Consider the following 16,411-nt stretch of genomic DNA (forward strand, 5'->3'; position numbering starts at 1 on the left):
CATTTGTAATTTATTTTATCAACTTTCCTTCTGACGATGCTGTCTGTGTTGAGCGCTCAGTGAATCTGCGTTCGACTACTCCGCCTAGGCTGCACTGTCGAGCGCAGATCCACTGAGCGCTCAACACAGACAGCATAGTCAGAAGGAAGAGCGCAGGGCAAGCTAGCAAGACAGAAGTTAAGCTCTCCTTGCAACATGGACCTCCCCCACCCTCATTCAGATCTGGCGTTTGGAACTATTTTGGTTTTCATGTGACGTATGACCCTGAAGGTAAGCGAGTCATGGACTAAAGTAAAACAGTATGTTGGATGTGCCATGCTATGCTCAATTACATGGGTGGGAACTAGTGTGTTAGCGCAGTTAGCTCGTTAACGTGTTGGCCGTCTAGCCCCATGCACGGGGCGATCGGCGGTAGCTGAAATCACTAGTGGGAACACAGCGAATATGACTGCACATTTACGCCGACATCATCCTAGTGCAAAGACAAAAACAACAAGCATGCTACTAACTTTAGCCGAGTCATTTAGACAGCTGTTATCACATGATTCTCCTTATGCTGCTGAGAATATAGCCCAGAAGAAGCGGATAGTATAGCTTTTATTTTGGAAAGAGACATTTCTCTGTAATAAACTCTCTTTTCCAAAGATGAGTGATTCCTCAATCAGATACAGGGCTTGCAAAATCGCTAGCCCGACGTCCTGGGGCTAGCGATTTTTTCAGTCGGGCTACCAAAATCTATCTCTTCCCTGCCCGTCGGGCTATTGTAGGAAGGAAAAATATATGTCAATGCTTTTGCATTCTTTCAGAAATGTAGCTGGGTAATTATGTCATTGGCATCGGTGAGCCACTGTCAATATGTGACATATTGAAATCACGTTTGAATTTGCGCTTGTTTTTTTGCTTTCACTTTGCAATCGTGCGAACTGTGTATAGAGAGCGACAGCACTGATCTGTGAGTGATGATAATTTGTGCACCAATTCCTCTGACATCGTCTTATTAATCGTTAGCTTACTATGCAAACATGACAAGTGAAATCTCCCGCAGCTTAAACATGTGAGAGGTTGATCGCGCAGAGAATCGCTGAGCTTATGTGAGTGAGTGTGTAAAAGCATTTCAGTTCTGCTGAGCCAAATAAGACAGGTCAGGGTGAAGAAGTGACAGCCAAAGAAAAGCTTACCACAAAACGGAGAAGTTATGACAAATCAGACTATAAGGCAAAAAGAAAGTGCAGCTTTATGGTTTCATGGACAAAATAATTTCTGTGGCTGCGATATGATGAGCTATATAACCAGGGGTGCACATAAGTGGTCCGCAGGTGTGCATTCGCTGTCAAAATAAAAAACACGCACAAGGGTTAGGGTTAAATTTAAAAACTGTACTTTTGAGTTAAAATATATATTTATAATTTTAATAAATGACAAATTAAAAAGGCATGAACATTTTTTTTTGTATCGAAAAAATAGCGAACCGTGACACCAAAGTATCGAACCGAACCGTGAATTTTGTGTATCGTTGCACCCCTAGTAAACCGCTCTAGAGTAATATTACTTTTACCTTAAGTCTGTAGCCCTGCCATTGTTTTCACACCAGCCAAGCTCTTTTGAAGTTGTTACTCCTGAGTTCAGCCTCAATCTTATTTCTATACCTCATCTTGGCGATCTTTATTGCAGCCCTCACCTCCTTCCTCAATATTCTCATAGTGGGAACGTCTCCCTCGTTAAAAGCAATTTTCCCTTTAAGAATCAGATCCTTAATATCTATAGACAGCCACAGTTTGTTATTGGGGAAAGTCTTAAATTCTCTGACTGGAACCACCGAGTCTTTGCAAAAAGAGATGTAGCTACACACCACATCAGTGAGTTCATCCAAATCAGAAGTGCTCTCTTGAAACACGGACCAGTCAGTGCAATCAAAACACCCCTGAAAGGCAACACAACGGTCTTCTGTCCAGACATTAGTCTGATTCACACAGGCCTTCTCCCTCCTAATCACAGATCTGTAGGCAGGGAGGAGGTGAACAACATTGTGATCTGAAGAACCTAGCGCAGGTCCGGCCACAGACTTGTATGCCCCCTTAATTGGTCCATAACACAAATCCAGCGTTTTATTATGCCTTGAAGGACAAATGACATATTGTAAGAAATTGTTCAGTGATTTCTTAAGATTACAATTGTTAAAATCACCAAGAGTAAAATTAGGAGCATCTGGAGAGAGTTTGCAGATTGTGGCGTCGGCAGCAACTTTAACGTCTGCTTTAGGATGAATGTAAACAACAGTGACAAAAATTTGAGGGAATTCCCTCGGTAAGTAAAAGGCCTGACAGATACTGAAAGGAGCTCGATGTCGGGAAGACACAACCGCTCCCGCACAGTAAAATTATTACACCAGCCCTGGTTGATATACAAACATACCCCTCCTCCGTGAGATTTGCGTGTTACTCCAGTTCTAATCCAATCTGACAGGGGTCCCAAAGCCGCTGATTCGCAGTGAAGTGTCACTGTCCATATCGGTCAGCAACGTCTCAGTAAGCGCCATCAGGCAAGCCTCCCTGCATTCCCGTAGATCAGGGGTCCCCAATCCCAGTCCACGAGGGCCGGTGTCCCTGGGGTTTTAGATCTCACCCTGGGTCAACACACCTGAATCACATGATTAGTTTATTACCAGGCCTCTGGAGAACCTCAAGACATGTTGAGAAGGTAATTTATCCATTTAAATCAGCTGTGATGGATCAAGGACACATCTAAAACCTGCAGGGACACCGGCCCTCGTGGACTGGGATTGGGGACCCCTGCCGTAGATGAAGCATGTTCCCTTGTAATTCATCCGTTTTGTTCCTAAGAAATTGGATGTTGAAGGCAGAGGAACACGATTCTTCCTCCGAAGTTTCCTTACAAGCACAGGTGCCCCCCAGGGATGTGTGCTCAGCCCCCTGCTGTACACCCTGTTCACCCACGACTGTACAGCAACACACAGCTACAACACCATCATCAAATTTGCAGACGACACCCCCATCATCGGCTGCATTTCTAATGGAGATGAGACGGCATGCAGGGCAGAGGTGAAGGTCCTGACATCACTGTGCCGCGACAACAACCTGGTGCTTAATGTCAGAAAAACCAAGGAGCTCATCGTGGATTACAGGAGACTGCAGAGAGGAGGCCACACCTCCATCCATATCGAAGGAGCAGAGGTGGAGAGAGTCAGCTGCTTCAGATTCCTGGGTATCAGCGAGGATCTGAGCTGGTCACACCATGTTGGTGTCATGACAAAAGCAGCAAGACAGCGGCTCTTCTTCCTGCAGTGCCTGAGAAGATTCGGCATGAACTCCAGAATACTTACAAACTTCTATCAATGCACCATTGAAAGTATTCTGACTGGCTGCATCACCACTCAGTACGGCAGCTGTAATGCTCTGGCAGAGGGTGGTGAGATCAGCGCAGCGCATCACCAGGACTCAACTGGCAGCCATGCAGGATCTCTACAGACAGCGCTGCATGAGGTAGCGGATCCTCTCTGATCCCGGCCACACACTTTTCACACTCCTGCCGTCTGGCAGGCGGTTCAGTAGCATCCAGACCTGCACTACCAGACACAGGGACAGTTTTTCCCACAAGCCATCACGCTTTTGAATTCCATACACACCACTACAATTACAGGACTCTGCACACTGTCACTTCAACAAATGCAACTTAAATGCTCATTGCACAACTTTGTACAACCTGCAGATACTCTTGCACAAACTTATAAATACCAACTTGTCTTAAATGTAAATACCAACTAAATTCTCTAATATTTTTTCCTCTCCTTTTTATTGTTGTTATTATTATTATTATTATTTTATTACTACCACTGCTCCTTTCTGTTATTTTCTTCTCAATATAACTGCACACTCTCTATATGCTCATGTAAAGCTGAGGAGCACGAGCCAAAGAATTTCATCATGGATAAATGTGGCTACACTGTTTACTGTACATGACAATAAAACTTGAAACTGAAACACGCTGATGCACGCCGCCTTTCCTTCCGTGTTTTCTCAAGCCCCGGGGCTTTCCAAAATTAGTCAAAAGACTGTTGCATATAATAAAATTTTTGCGTAATGCAATGTGCATAAAGTTTCAAAAAGAGACTTTTCCAATTTGATTCAATTTTATTTATATAGCGCCAAATCACAACAAAAGTCGCCTCAAGGCGACCATTTTATATGATGGATTTTACAGAAAAAATAGAATTGGGCTGAAAGGTCTATTGCTTTATTACATATTCAGGTTGTGTATCATGTAACTAAGTAATAAAGTAACTAATTACTTTTGAAACTAAGTAAAGTAACAGGATTACTTTTTTGGAGAAGTAATCAGCAATTAGTAACTAATTACTATTTTTAAGTAACTTGACCAACACTGGTCACCATATTACGGTAAATTGTTTCACGACTCACCAGGTGCTTGAGCTTTTTGAAAAAGCTGATGTCTGTAACAATGAAACAGACGTTTCACAGAAGCCAAAGCTTTCGCACTGAGTTTAGCCAGAACGTGTACAAATTCATGCAAGAGACATTTAGAAGATTTCATTGAATCTGATCTGACGGGCCAACAAAAAAGGACTTCCTGGAATTGCCTCACTCACACACGTACAGGCAGTCTTTGAAGTTGAAGTTGCAGCCCAACTCTGCCCATTCCCTGTGATGGCAGGTCTGTCCGTATACTTCTCAAGGTTCACCTTATTGTTAGCAGCATCTCTTATGTCCACACAGACACTGTGCATGAGTTTTCTGCTCAAAATCTTTGAGTATTTTCGTTTACAAATAAACAACATTGCATTCTCCTTTATAAATGTGGTCTTCATGCAGTCTTTTCGATCCAAGTGAAAACTCAGTGGAATTCTAATAAAGCCTTGTCCTTATCATGAACAAACATTGCACTTTTGACAACACAGACCTTATAGTTATAATGTTTAAAGGTCTCTGTTTAAAAGTCCTTCTGTTCTCACACTGACAGGTCTGGTTTCTTTTAGCTCCCTTCTTTATAATGCTTATAAGTTAGAATGTACTGCGAAAAGCCTGCAGATGAAACTGCCGTCAGTGCCTATTCACTTTGTTTTACCAGAGCGTATTCTCTCTCCTTGGGGAAGCGAATCAGTAAAGGTATGTAATGGTAATATTAGTATAAGCTCTGTCTGCAGAACATTGCAGTATTTGTGATACTCTTAACAACCCCACAGCTCTCCTCCCTCCATCTCTTCTTGTCCTCTGTCCATCTTTCATCCACTGCCACTGACTGGTTGTCATGCAGTGGATTGTCAGTGACCAAGGAACTATTTCTAGGAGAAAAATGTAATTTTATTGTTGGTGCTTAAGTCCAGTCTTATTTATATACACTCAGTATTTCTCTTGTTCCCAGCTGTGGCTATCTTTAAACTAGTCTCTCTAAATTTAGCCTGCAGTTTTAGATCCCTTCCCAGGCTCCATTTAAGACTTTTAATGCCCACACACATCTTGTATGTGTCATATGCTGTGGGAGTGTCTGGTCGGGCGTGGTCCAGGTTCCTGTCATTCGTCCCTGGGGGTGGAGTTGGCCAGCTCATCACCTGTTGTCAATCTCCGGGGCTCCACCTAGAGGGTTTTTAAGCCGGCACGGCCTGCCACTCCTCGCCAGTTCGTCCTGCTACCATCTGTGATTCACCACCCGTCGCACTCATCAGTAGTGCTGGTTTGGTCTCCATTCTGTTCTTCCGTCTGCTCTGAACCCGAGGATTATATACTCCACTTCTCCTCAGCCTGCCCTTCAGTCCGTATTCTCCACCTCCTTGGAATCTGGACCGGACTCTCCACACTCTTGACCCTCTCTGGAATACTCCCACGGCAGCCCTTTTCCCGCCTAATAACTAGGGTCTCCAAGTAAGCCCAAGACTATCCACTGGCACTCCGTACCTCTGTCCCTTACTCGTTTTTTTTCCATTCAGTAACATCTCTCTCCTGTGTTTACAGAAGTTCCCGTTAGAGTTCTCCCCGTGCTCTACGCCGGTCTCTCCGCCCACGGATTTCCCTTAGTTTCTGCGTATGGTTTCTGTTAAACCCAGTTCTGTTCACGTTTTGTTCTTTTCAATAAATTATACACAGTTCGAAGCAAATTGAGTCTGCTCTTGAGTCCACCGCATTCTCGCCCGTGACAGTATGAGGTGAGCTCAATGAGTCACATGATAGGCTGAGGCAAGATCTCACAATCATTTCACATGAAAACCAGTCCTTCTTCACCCCTTGGCAAATGTAGAGAGGTACATGATTAATAGTGGGTCAAAGATCCTCTTAAGGGACAACTCCCACTAGGAATTAAATACCTGAGACTCTCCACCATTTGGTTTTAGAATTGAAGAAGCCAATCAATCTTTTAAGTGCTCGGGGGGGGGGGGGTACTCTTCACAGCGCCGCACTTTTCTTTCTATTTTTCAACAATTAATGCTACACCCTGCTTCTTTACTTAACTAGTCTACAGCAGTACTGCTTTGCATCGACTATGGTAAAGACTGGACGACATAGGCCTAAAAAAGACATAGCACAGTGCCAGAAAGCCGCCTTAGCCAAAAACTCTGCGAGCATTGACGCCATATTAGCTGCTATCGCTAGCCTTAAAACATCAATGGAGAGCCCCCATGACATAATTGAATCAACTCTGTCTAAGCTCCAGACAGATATTCGGTCATCCGAACAGCATCTAGATGTTATCGATTAAGTCGCTTACTACAATGGACTGCTGTGTTTGTCTGCTCGAACCTAAATGCAAGGAGAAAGAAGGTGCTGAGGTCAACGAGCCAGCGGACTCATCTCTGCAAGACAACTTTATTAAGCTGATAAAAGTGGAGAGAGCATACCGCACCCTTGGACCAAAACCAGTGCTGGCCAGCGACCGAGGGCAATCATAGCCAAGGTACACCATGAGAAAAATGTATGGCATTTATCTGGCACACCAACTTGCACCGTTAAACTGTGATGGAGAGAGACTGTCTATCTTTCCAGACCACACCACAGAGATCCTTGCTCAGCGGATGGCTTTCAGTGTGGTCAGGAAAAAGCTTTGCACTTCCAGAGCGATGTGCAGTCTGCGCTACTCGGCTCTCCTTTGGTTAGTTCACAACAACATCACTAAGCTTAAGTCTGCAGCTGAAGTTGAACGGTTTGCAGACTCACTGTAAACATGACCTGGTGATGTGGCTGTATTGTTTCTTTTAGCTGTTGCTACGAGGTCTTGAAACTTTTTTCTATTGTGAAGTATTGATAACATTTACATATTATCATAATTTCGGACAGATACTGCTATATTATTATAACAAGCTATTTTATATATTGGTATTTTTCTACCCAGTCATTCAACTCCTGGTTCTAATGTTTTGATCAATGGAGGCAGGTGCAGTGCTGCCGGATCTCAGCATGCTTTTTTCTCTCTTTCTTTTTGCTTTTTTTCTACTCTTCTTCCTGGCAGTCCCCTAAATGCATGCTGGGATGGGCCACAGTTGTTCTTGTTCTTTTTTCTGGGTTCAATGGGTTAAGTGTTGTTGTTGTTAATTTTGCTTTTTTCTGCAGTTATGCCAGTCCTTTCTATTATTTTTTGTCAGTATATAAGTCATATCACTCCTTATTTAGATGCAGGGTAACAGTGCTACTGGATTAGTAACATGTCCTTTGTGAGGGCATAGGCAGAGCTTAGAAATGTGGGATGTCTATGTCACATTTGAAGCATCTATCTTCTGATATAATTTTCTTACAGGAAACTCATATTCACTCTAATGAACAGAGATGTTTAACCCTCTGGGTATAATTGGCCGTTTTTGACTACTTTTGATTTTACCTCTATATTTCACCTTTAAAATATGTTTTTCTTGCCTTGTTTGGTATCATTATTTTCAGCACAACCTCAAATATCTGAAATTTGAGTTATTTTTCCATTTTGGTATACTGTATTAGCACAGCTGATCTAAATTCAGACAAAAAATCCAAAATCAGAGTAGAAAAAAGTTATTTTTTACTGTAAAATCCACAAACATGTTTAACGAATGATTTTCATAACTTGAAATGCAAATACAACAAAGTTATATGGTACTATTTACCTAAGGCCTCAGGCGTTTTTTATATAACCATTTAAATCTATTTACAGAACAATCAGGTGTGCTGCATCAAATAAGAAGGCACACAAATTATTTGTGCCAGTCCAAAAAATGTAGTTTGTGTTCAGTATAAGAAAGAGGAGAATACCACAGGCCTAAACCCTGCAGGTCTGACAGCAGGAGGTGCATCAGTCCAGTTTTCCATGTGGGAACAGCGTTTACACTAATCTGCCTTTGACGGCTTTTGTTTGGAGAAAATGTGAAATTCAGCAGTATAACTGACACACAATACAAGACAATAACTACACAACAAACTATGAAAACTCGCTCTCTCTCTGTCTTTCGCTTGCCAGCTTTCCGTTGCAGGTGTCACTCCTAAAAACTTCCCCTTCTCCCTTAACAACCAAGTGCCACATGTTGCCTTATCATTTTTTTTCCCCTGTCCCGTTTGGCTCTTTTGCCATCAGAATTATTGTCTAAAGGCAAAGAAAGATGCCCAACGGATTTACTTTACCAAATTGACCATCCCAGCCTTGCCGTAATGGTCCACTTGATTCACCTTTTATTGTTTATTTTATTTTCACTTACTGAATACGGGACAGACTTGACTGGGGGAAAGAAGGGGAGAAAGAAAGAGGGAAAGAGAAACAGCTGAGAAGAGGGACGGGGGAGAAGGGCAAAAGACAAAAACCAACAGAACGGGCAGAAAAAAAATGCATATATCGATCACCTGGATCACCTGCTGAGAAAGAAAAAAGAAAACAAGCAGAAGAGAACGAGAGTAATAGAATAAACAACATCACAATGATATATGGGAATATGACAGTAAATACTAAATATTAAACATTATTGTGCAGCACATAAGATCAACAGAACACAGTGTGCTTTGAGGTAGGAGCCAAAAAGGGTGTAGTTTGTGGGTGCGATCACCCATGTGTACACCTGTGAGCATGGACGCGCTTGTTTTTAAAAGGTTCCTTCGTGTAATGATCTGCTAGAGGGTGTGGGGGGGCCACAGCCCCGCCCTCCAGGGCATGAAGCAGATATGGAGGAGATCAAGACTCCAGACATCCAGAGGCCCCCAGAACACAAGAGACCAAGGAAGACCAACAGAGGGGCAGCCGCGCCACTGTCCCGGAAAGAGCTGAGGAGAGTCCCAGATGAGGGCTCACTCAGCAGCTGTGGAGTAGAAGCCAGGGGGAGTTGCAGTGACTCGCCCGTGAGCTCCGCCGGAAGCCAGCTGTGCCTGAGTGACCGAGCCCCAGGCCGAGAGGCCGGGGGCACCCCACCTCCGAAGTGGCCCGAGCGAGCCCCAGGCTCCAGGCCCCGATAAGCAACCACCAAGGAGTGAGCCGGTGGGTACCTGGACGCTAGGGCTGGGCGATATGACCCAAAATTCATATCTCGATATTTTTTAGCTGAATGGCGATATAAGATATATATCTCGATATTTTTTTTTAAAGCCATAAAGTAAGAACAAAAAGAGAGTCCGCAGCAGCAGGGAGGCCCCACACTCCAGACCCCAGTGGGACGGCCAAATCCTCCTCCTAGCCCCCCCGCTCCAGCAGGCCGCAGAGAACGGGGGTGAGAGAAGACTCCAAACCTCCCTCCACCCGCTCATTGTAGTGTTGATGCATGTGTGTTCTAAGGTGCATTTAAAACCCAGGAGGGCATGGAGCTACCTGCCAGAGAGCAGCAGGTAAGCCTCCTGATAGCCCTCAATGTCTACATGTATTTAAAATTGAGAGGTGGGCAACGACGCCAGGGGTGAGGTGTACACCCTCATGGTCTATTGGAGTCCGTGTAGCGTGCCCACCCCCAAGATCCTATATGTATGTGTTATGAGAGTGTGAGTAATGTGAATGTCTAAGTTGTGGGATAAAATTGAGGCAGAGGCAGCCAGAAGGGGACAGAGGGGAGGATGCCTCCCCTGCACCCTAGTGACACATCTTTACCCCAAGGCCCTGCATGTGTGGGTGGTTGTGGTGGAGCGGCAAGAGGGAGGCAGCTGGAGATGGGGAGGGAAGGAAGGGAGGGGCGAGTGACCCCTCCCTGGGGCCAGCTCCCCCGCTGACCCCACTAAGCACCCCAGGACTGGACCCCCATACACCCACCCGCCCACAACCCCGGCAACATACCAACCAGGACCCAAGCCCCCGAGGCCCAGCCAGGACCCCAGCCCAGAGACGGAGCGCCCCCAGAACCTCCCGGACCCAACCAGGGGCATCCACGCTACCAGGTCAGTAACCCACATCCGTCAGCACAGGCCCTCCCCTAGCCCCGCTGCACGCAGCCACGAGGAAACCGTCACCTAAGGGCCAACAGAGCCCTTAATAGGCAATGACCGCAACCCCGGGTTGAGCCCTCCAAGGAAGATGCTCCTGGGGAATCCCCCGACGCCCTGAGCCTGTCCCTACCCCCACACCAATCACAACAGTGAAGGCGGGACCAAACTGACCCCCCCCCCCCCCCCACCCCCACCCCCACTAGGTGATTTTGCTGATCAAAGGAGCCCAGAGCAATTGATCTGATGTGGTGGCAGAGGCTGTATCAAGACTAATGTAATCTAATAGATAATTTCTATATTGATTATAATTAAGATTATTTTTAAATTTTACTATGGATTTAATTTGTTGATATTCTAAAAATCTTTTCTTGTTGATCCCATATTGTGCAACTAGTCTGTCAAATGAAATAAATTCTGTTCCTTCTAATATATGTTCTAAATATTTGATTCCTTTACCACTCCAATCTGAAAAGTTTATCATATTATTGTTTTGTAATATGGCAGGGTTGTTCCAGATAGGTGTACATTTGCATGGGGTTCAATTAAAACTGCAAAAAGTGAAGGGGAGAGTGGGCATCCCTGCCTGGTGCCCTCAGGAGACAGAAGCTGGAGGATGTCTGGTCATTTGTTCTGACACAAGCTGTTGGGGAATTATATAATATTTTTAACCAGTTTATGAAAGAGGATCCAAAACCAAATTTGTGTAAAGTTGCAAATAGAAATTTCCAGTTAACTCTGTCAAATGCTTTTTTGTAGTTTCAATTTTTTTACTGTATGAGTAGTCTATCAAATTAATTAATCTACGTGTATTTGTTGATGAGTGCCTACCTTTTATGAAACCAGTTTGGTCAGGATGAATTAAGAGGGGGGTTATTTTCTCCGGTCTCTTTGAGAGAGCTTTGCAGATTATTTTAAGGTCTACATTTATAAGGGATATTGGACGATAGCTTGAGGGATATACAGGGTCTTTGCCTGGTTTTAGCAGGAGATTAATGTTTGCAGAATTCATATTTGATGGAAGTCTGCCCTTTTCTTTGATTTCCAACAACGTTCTGTAGAAAACTGGTGCTAGAATCGACCAGAATTCTTTGTAGAATTCTGCAGGAAAGCCGTCTGGACCTGGAGCCTTATTATTGGGCATACTTATCAGAGCTTCCTGGAGTTCACCTGGTGTCAGTGGTGAATCCAGTGCCATTGCTTGAGTGTCCAATAATTTTGGAAGAGTTATGTTGTCTAAAAACTGATCAATTTCTTTTTTAGATGGGTTTATTTGTGGTGAATACAACGTTTTATAGAAATCCCTGAAAATGTTGTTTATTTGTATCGGTTCATATATTGTGTTCCCAGATGAATCTTGAACAGCACATATATTTGTTTTTTCTTTATTTATTTTTAGCTGGTTTGCTAGAAATTGACCGGATTTATTACCATGTTCATAATTTTGTAGGCGTAGTCTTTGTACTAAGAATTTTGTTTTTTTTTATCAATCATCTCATTTAATTCTAGTTTTGTTTTGCGTATTTTGTTCAATGTTTCCTGATCTTGGTGGGACGCGTAGGCTTCTTCTAGTGATTTGATGGTTTTTTTCTAATTCCTGAATATTTTTGTTTTCTTCTTTCTTTTTGTGTGATGAGAAAGAAATTATTTTACCTCTCATCACAGCTTTCCCTGCTTCCCATAGAACAGAAGCTGATGTTCCGGGAGTGTCATTATAGTCTAAATATGAAGTCCACTCTTTTTTAAAATATTTAATAAAGTCTTCATCTTTAAGTAGTGATATATTAAATCTCCAGTTTTTTCTTGGCGTAGTATTATTCTTGTGCATTAGTGTTAAAGATATAGGACCATGATCGCTGACAGCTATAGGGTGAATCTCAGTGTCTGAAATGTCGCTCAGCAGTGAGCTGCCGACCAAAAAATAATCCAGACGAGAGTAGGAGTGATGGACATGTGAGAAAAAAGTATATTCCTTACTGGTGGGGTGAAGGGAGCGCCATGCATCGCAAAGACTAAAGTCGCTCATATACTGTTTGATTATATTTGTGGACTGCCAATTACGCTGAGTTCCCGCTGTATTGAGCCTATCCATGTCTTCATTTAGTCCAAGGTTGAGGTCGCCTCCAAGAACAAGTGTGCCATCTAAGTGTTCAGAGAGTGCACTGAAAAAACCGTGAAAGAATGAGGGATCATCAACATTTGGACCATATACACTTGCAATACATAGCTTTTTATCAAGTATAGATAGTTTAATGATTAAGAATCTGCCCTCTGGATCTATAACTGTATCGAGTACTGTGAAATTAATATTTTTATGTATTAAAATTGCTACTCCCCTTTGTCTAGAATTATAACAAGCTGAGAACACATTAGGAAACTCAGGTGTTTTAAGTTCATTGGAACCTCTACGAGGTCTGTGGGTCTCTTGTAAAAGGACAACATCTGCCTGTAGTTTTTTGAGTTGGTTAAATATTTTTAACCTCTTTTCTCTGGAGCCAGCTCCATTTACATTCCATGTAACAAACCTTAGTGCACCCATAGATGTCTGTGTATAACTAGGGATGTATGCTGTGTGCGTCGCTTAGACAGGTGGAGAGAATACGTCACTTTTTCATAAATAAAGAGAAGGAGAGAGAGAAAGAATGCGTGGCGAGATGCTCCCTGAGTCTGACTATGTGCGTGCATAGTTACTAATATGAGTAGGCTTGGCTTAAGTGTGTGTATCCTATATGAATGTGTGCGCTGTCTGACTGATGTAAATGTGCTGCCGTTGAGCCCATGACTGTGCGTGATCGTGCTGTGCGTATGTGTGGAAATAAAGGATGTTGTTTGTGGATGAGTGTGGAAGCAGGTGATCGAAGCAGTGAAAGAAATAAAGAAAGAAACCAAGGACAAGAGTGAGCAGCATAAAAACAAGAGGGGGAAAAGAGGAAAGAAAAACGAGAAGGAAAAAAACCCGGAAACATTCCAATTAAATCACTGACGGAGAGTGACGGTGTTAATTCTGCTATGAAATCACACTTTAAGATGCGATTTGATACTGGTAAGTTAAACAGATGTTAATGTTAAGTTAATGCAAGTTAGTGTGAGTGGATAGTTAAAGGGTGTAGCTGATTCTTATCTGGTTAAGAAGGTAGGAGGTTAATACAGCCACGGAGTGATGCCGGGGTCGCGGTAAAGCTGTCCATCCATGTAGAGCCGGTCCACAGCGTGGGAGCCCTTCTGGATGAAGCCGCGTCGGATTGGGAAGAGGACCCTGCGTCGTTCCAGGATCTCTTTTGGGAACTGGTCGTTCACGCTGAAGTCCGTTCCTTTTAATTCTCTGCCACGGCTTTTCACCTGCTCCTTTTGTTTGAAGTGGCCGAATTTGGCCACAATAGGACGTGGTCTCCTGGTCACAGCCCGCATGGGGCCGATGCGATGCAGTCTATCAAAGGCTTCTGGAATACCAGAAAATACCAGATTGTCACGCATGCTACGAGCTTGTAGATCGATAACTGTTTCTTTTATTTTTTTATTTTCTCTATTGAGCTGGGTAACATTATCTGTGAGACATTTCACCGACTCCCTTAGCGTGGCATTTTCAGCAGCAAGCGTTTCCACCTGCTGCTGGCTGAACTCCAGGGATTCTCGCAAGAATTTAAATTCCCGGTGAAGAATCTCCACTAAGGACAGCCTTGCGTCGAAACTGTACAATCGTTTGTCGATTGACTCCAGTATGTCGGCAATATCTTTGACGGCTGGCGATGTTGTGCCGGGGGAATCTGCCGGGCGAAGTCTTTTCGACGACGGCGTGTCAGGTTTGGCCGGGGAAGATGCACTCTGAGCCTTCTTCATCACGAGATCCTGAAAGCACTGATCGATGTAATCTTGGAGAGCCTCTAAACTCTGCCCGTTGTTCTCCACGGTGTTGGAGATGATTTAGACAAATGTTGTTAGTTATAAGACAATTGATATTTGGTAATACTGAAGCTTAAAGGAATTTGTTCAAATGTAAACTACCATTCGCTTTAATTTTCCGCCAAAATCTCCGGCGTCTGACATCAGCTACAACATGAGTCACTTACCTTGTCCGTCACTTCCGTCACTTATCTCACTTGTAAAAAATTCTATTGTGGTTTGGCACATAGTTCAAAAAATACTGGATGATTCCATGTTTCATTATCCTGTTTTTCCCCAATCGGGGATAATGAGCTCTTTACTCCGGCACATAAGGACATGGGTTTTAAAATATGGTTGCATAAGGGCATAGTGAAAATACAAGATGTATATAAGGATCATAATCTTATGTCATTCAGCGAGTTGAGGGCAAAGTTTGATGTGCCTCAGAAACACTTCTTCAAATATCTACAACGTAGAAGCTTTATTCTGGTTCGATTGAATAATTCAATGCAACAGCCCCCATTTTCCATCCTAGAAACGCTTGTTACAAAAAATTGTTTTGGAAAAGACTGCTCACTCAGTTTTATAACATGTTGGTTGAGAAGCATAGAGACACCTCAGACAATAAGAGACAGGAGTGGATACAAGACTTACAAGAAGATACTTCATCCATCGAGTGAAGTAAAATAGAGACACACACCCAAACCATCAACACCCGATTGAGAATGATTCAATTTAACTGGATAATGGAAACATATGCCTCCCCTGCAAAACTAAATAAATTAGATCCTAATGTATTGGACATATGTTATAAGGGTACCGATCACAAGGGTCCATTGTACCACTGTTTGTGGGAGTGTGAAAAGATTCAAAACTTTTGGTGCTCAGTGTTAAAATATATTTCTCAGATCACATCTTCCCCTGTCCCATTAAGTCCTAAGGTCTGTATTTTAGGCATTTATTCAGATGAATGTAATTAGCTCAGACGGAGAGAAAGATGGTTGACCTTTGCTTATTCCAGGCCAAACGTTGTATTGCAATATGCTGGAAGAAAGTTGGTGGCCCCTCTTTTGACCAATGGTTCAACAATGTATTATCAAGTTTAGTTCTTGAGAAACTGACCTATGCGGTTAGGAAAAGATCATCAGAATTTTTTGACATTTGGAAGATGCTTCTGGACCTGTTAAAGACTGAGGACGTTGAGGAACTGGAGAGAGAGTGAAGTAATGAAAATATGCAACTAAATTTGGGAATGTATACAGTATAGACTATCCTGTACACTTTTTTCCTTTGTATTTTATTTATTTAATTATTTTTTATTAATCATTAATCATTCAAGATCTCCCCAAATATCTTTATTTTATTATTATATATATCAAAAGAAAGGGCACACATTTAGATTTTTCAACACTATCACATGATGTGAAAACACCGATTGCTGGAATATTTCACTGCTGGCAGGGACAGTTTTAAGTTCCACAGCATAGTTTTCCTTCATTGTTGAATTTTGTTCCCTGTGTGGCTACTAGACAGTTTGTGTGGAGGGTAGCTGAGGACACAGCTGTCTTGTCATCCTCCCCAGCTGGAATCCGGATGGTGCTCCTTAAGCTGTTTATGCTCACCTGCCCGTTCCTGTGTTCTTCTCTTCCACAGCGTTGACAGGAAGCCAAGCTGAGTCAGAAGGCCCTATCCAAGGTTTGCAAAGAACTGGTGAGATACGACTTCGAAGAGCCACCCCTGAAGAGACTTACTGGGCATACTCAGGTGTGTTTCTCCGTGATCTACTTTTGCTTTGAGTTTTTGGTGAGGAATGTGTGAGGCATTGTTGTCTCACCTGCAGTGGAAAATCTGGATATTTAAAAAACAAAATCAAAAAGCTGCAAAATGAAGGTAACAGTCTGTATCTTTTTTCCAACAACATCTCAAGTAGTGGTTTGGGTGTTTAGATCACTCCAAATGCTTTGAGTTACTAAATGTCCCCGGGGTTACATGTCTATAACAAGATGCTGCCATTTTATAAATGCAGGCAGTAGATGGCAATTTCTTGCTTTATGATGTAAAGTTGATGTCATAGGCAATTAGTTTCAAAACAAGAGGGACCTGATGGGACCCAGGTATTGGGTGGAAAACTTTTGTTGTTTATTATTAAA

General features: G+C 43.0%; 1 protein-coding gene across 1 annotated transcript in view; it reads left to right on the plus strand.

The window, feature by feature from the left end:
* Positions 1-16,411, plus strand: part of LOC146631427 (receptor-type tyrosine-protein phosphatase gamma-like) — a 368,587-nt gene that overhangs the window by 124,020 nt on the left and 228,156 nt on the right. Inside the window, exon 2 of the mRNA XM_085354812.1 lies at positions 15,915-16,025. Coding sequence (XP_085210938.1) covers positions 15,915-16,025 — 111 coding nt within the window. The remainder of the gene's footprint in view (positions 1-15,914; positions 16,026-16,411) is intronic.

This window comes from Diplotaxodon limnothrissa, linkage group LG5 (genome assembly GCF_057381915.1).
Source record: "Diplotaxodon limnothrissa isolate DT_005_m linkage group LG5, D_limnothrissa_male_GT1.1, whole genome shotgun sequence".
Lineage (NCBI taxonomy): Eukaryota > Metazoa > Chordata > Actinopteri > Cichliformes > Cichlidae > Diplotaxodon > Diplotaxodon limnothrissa.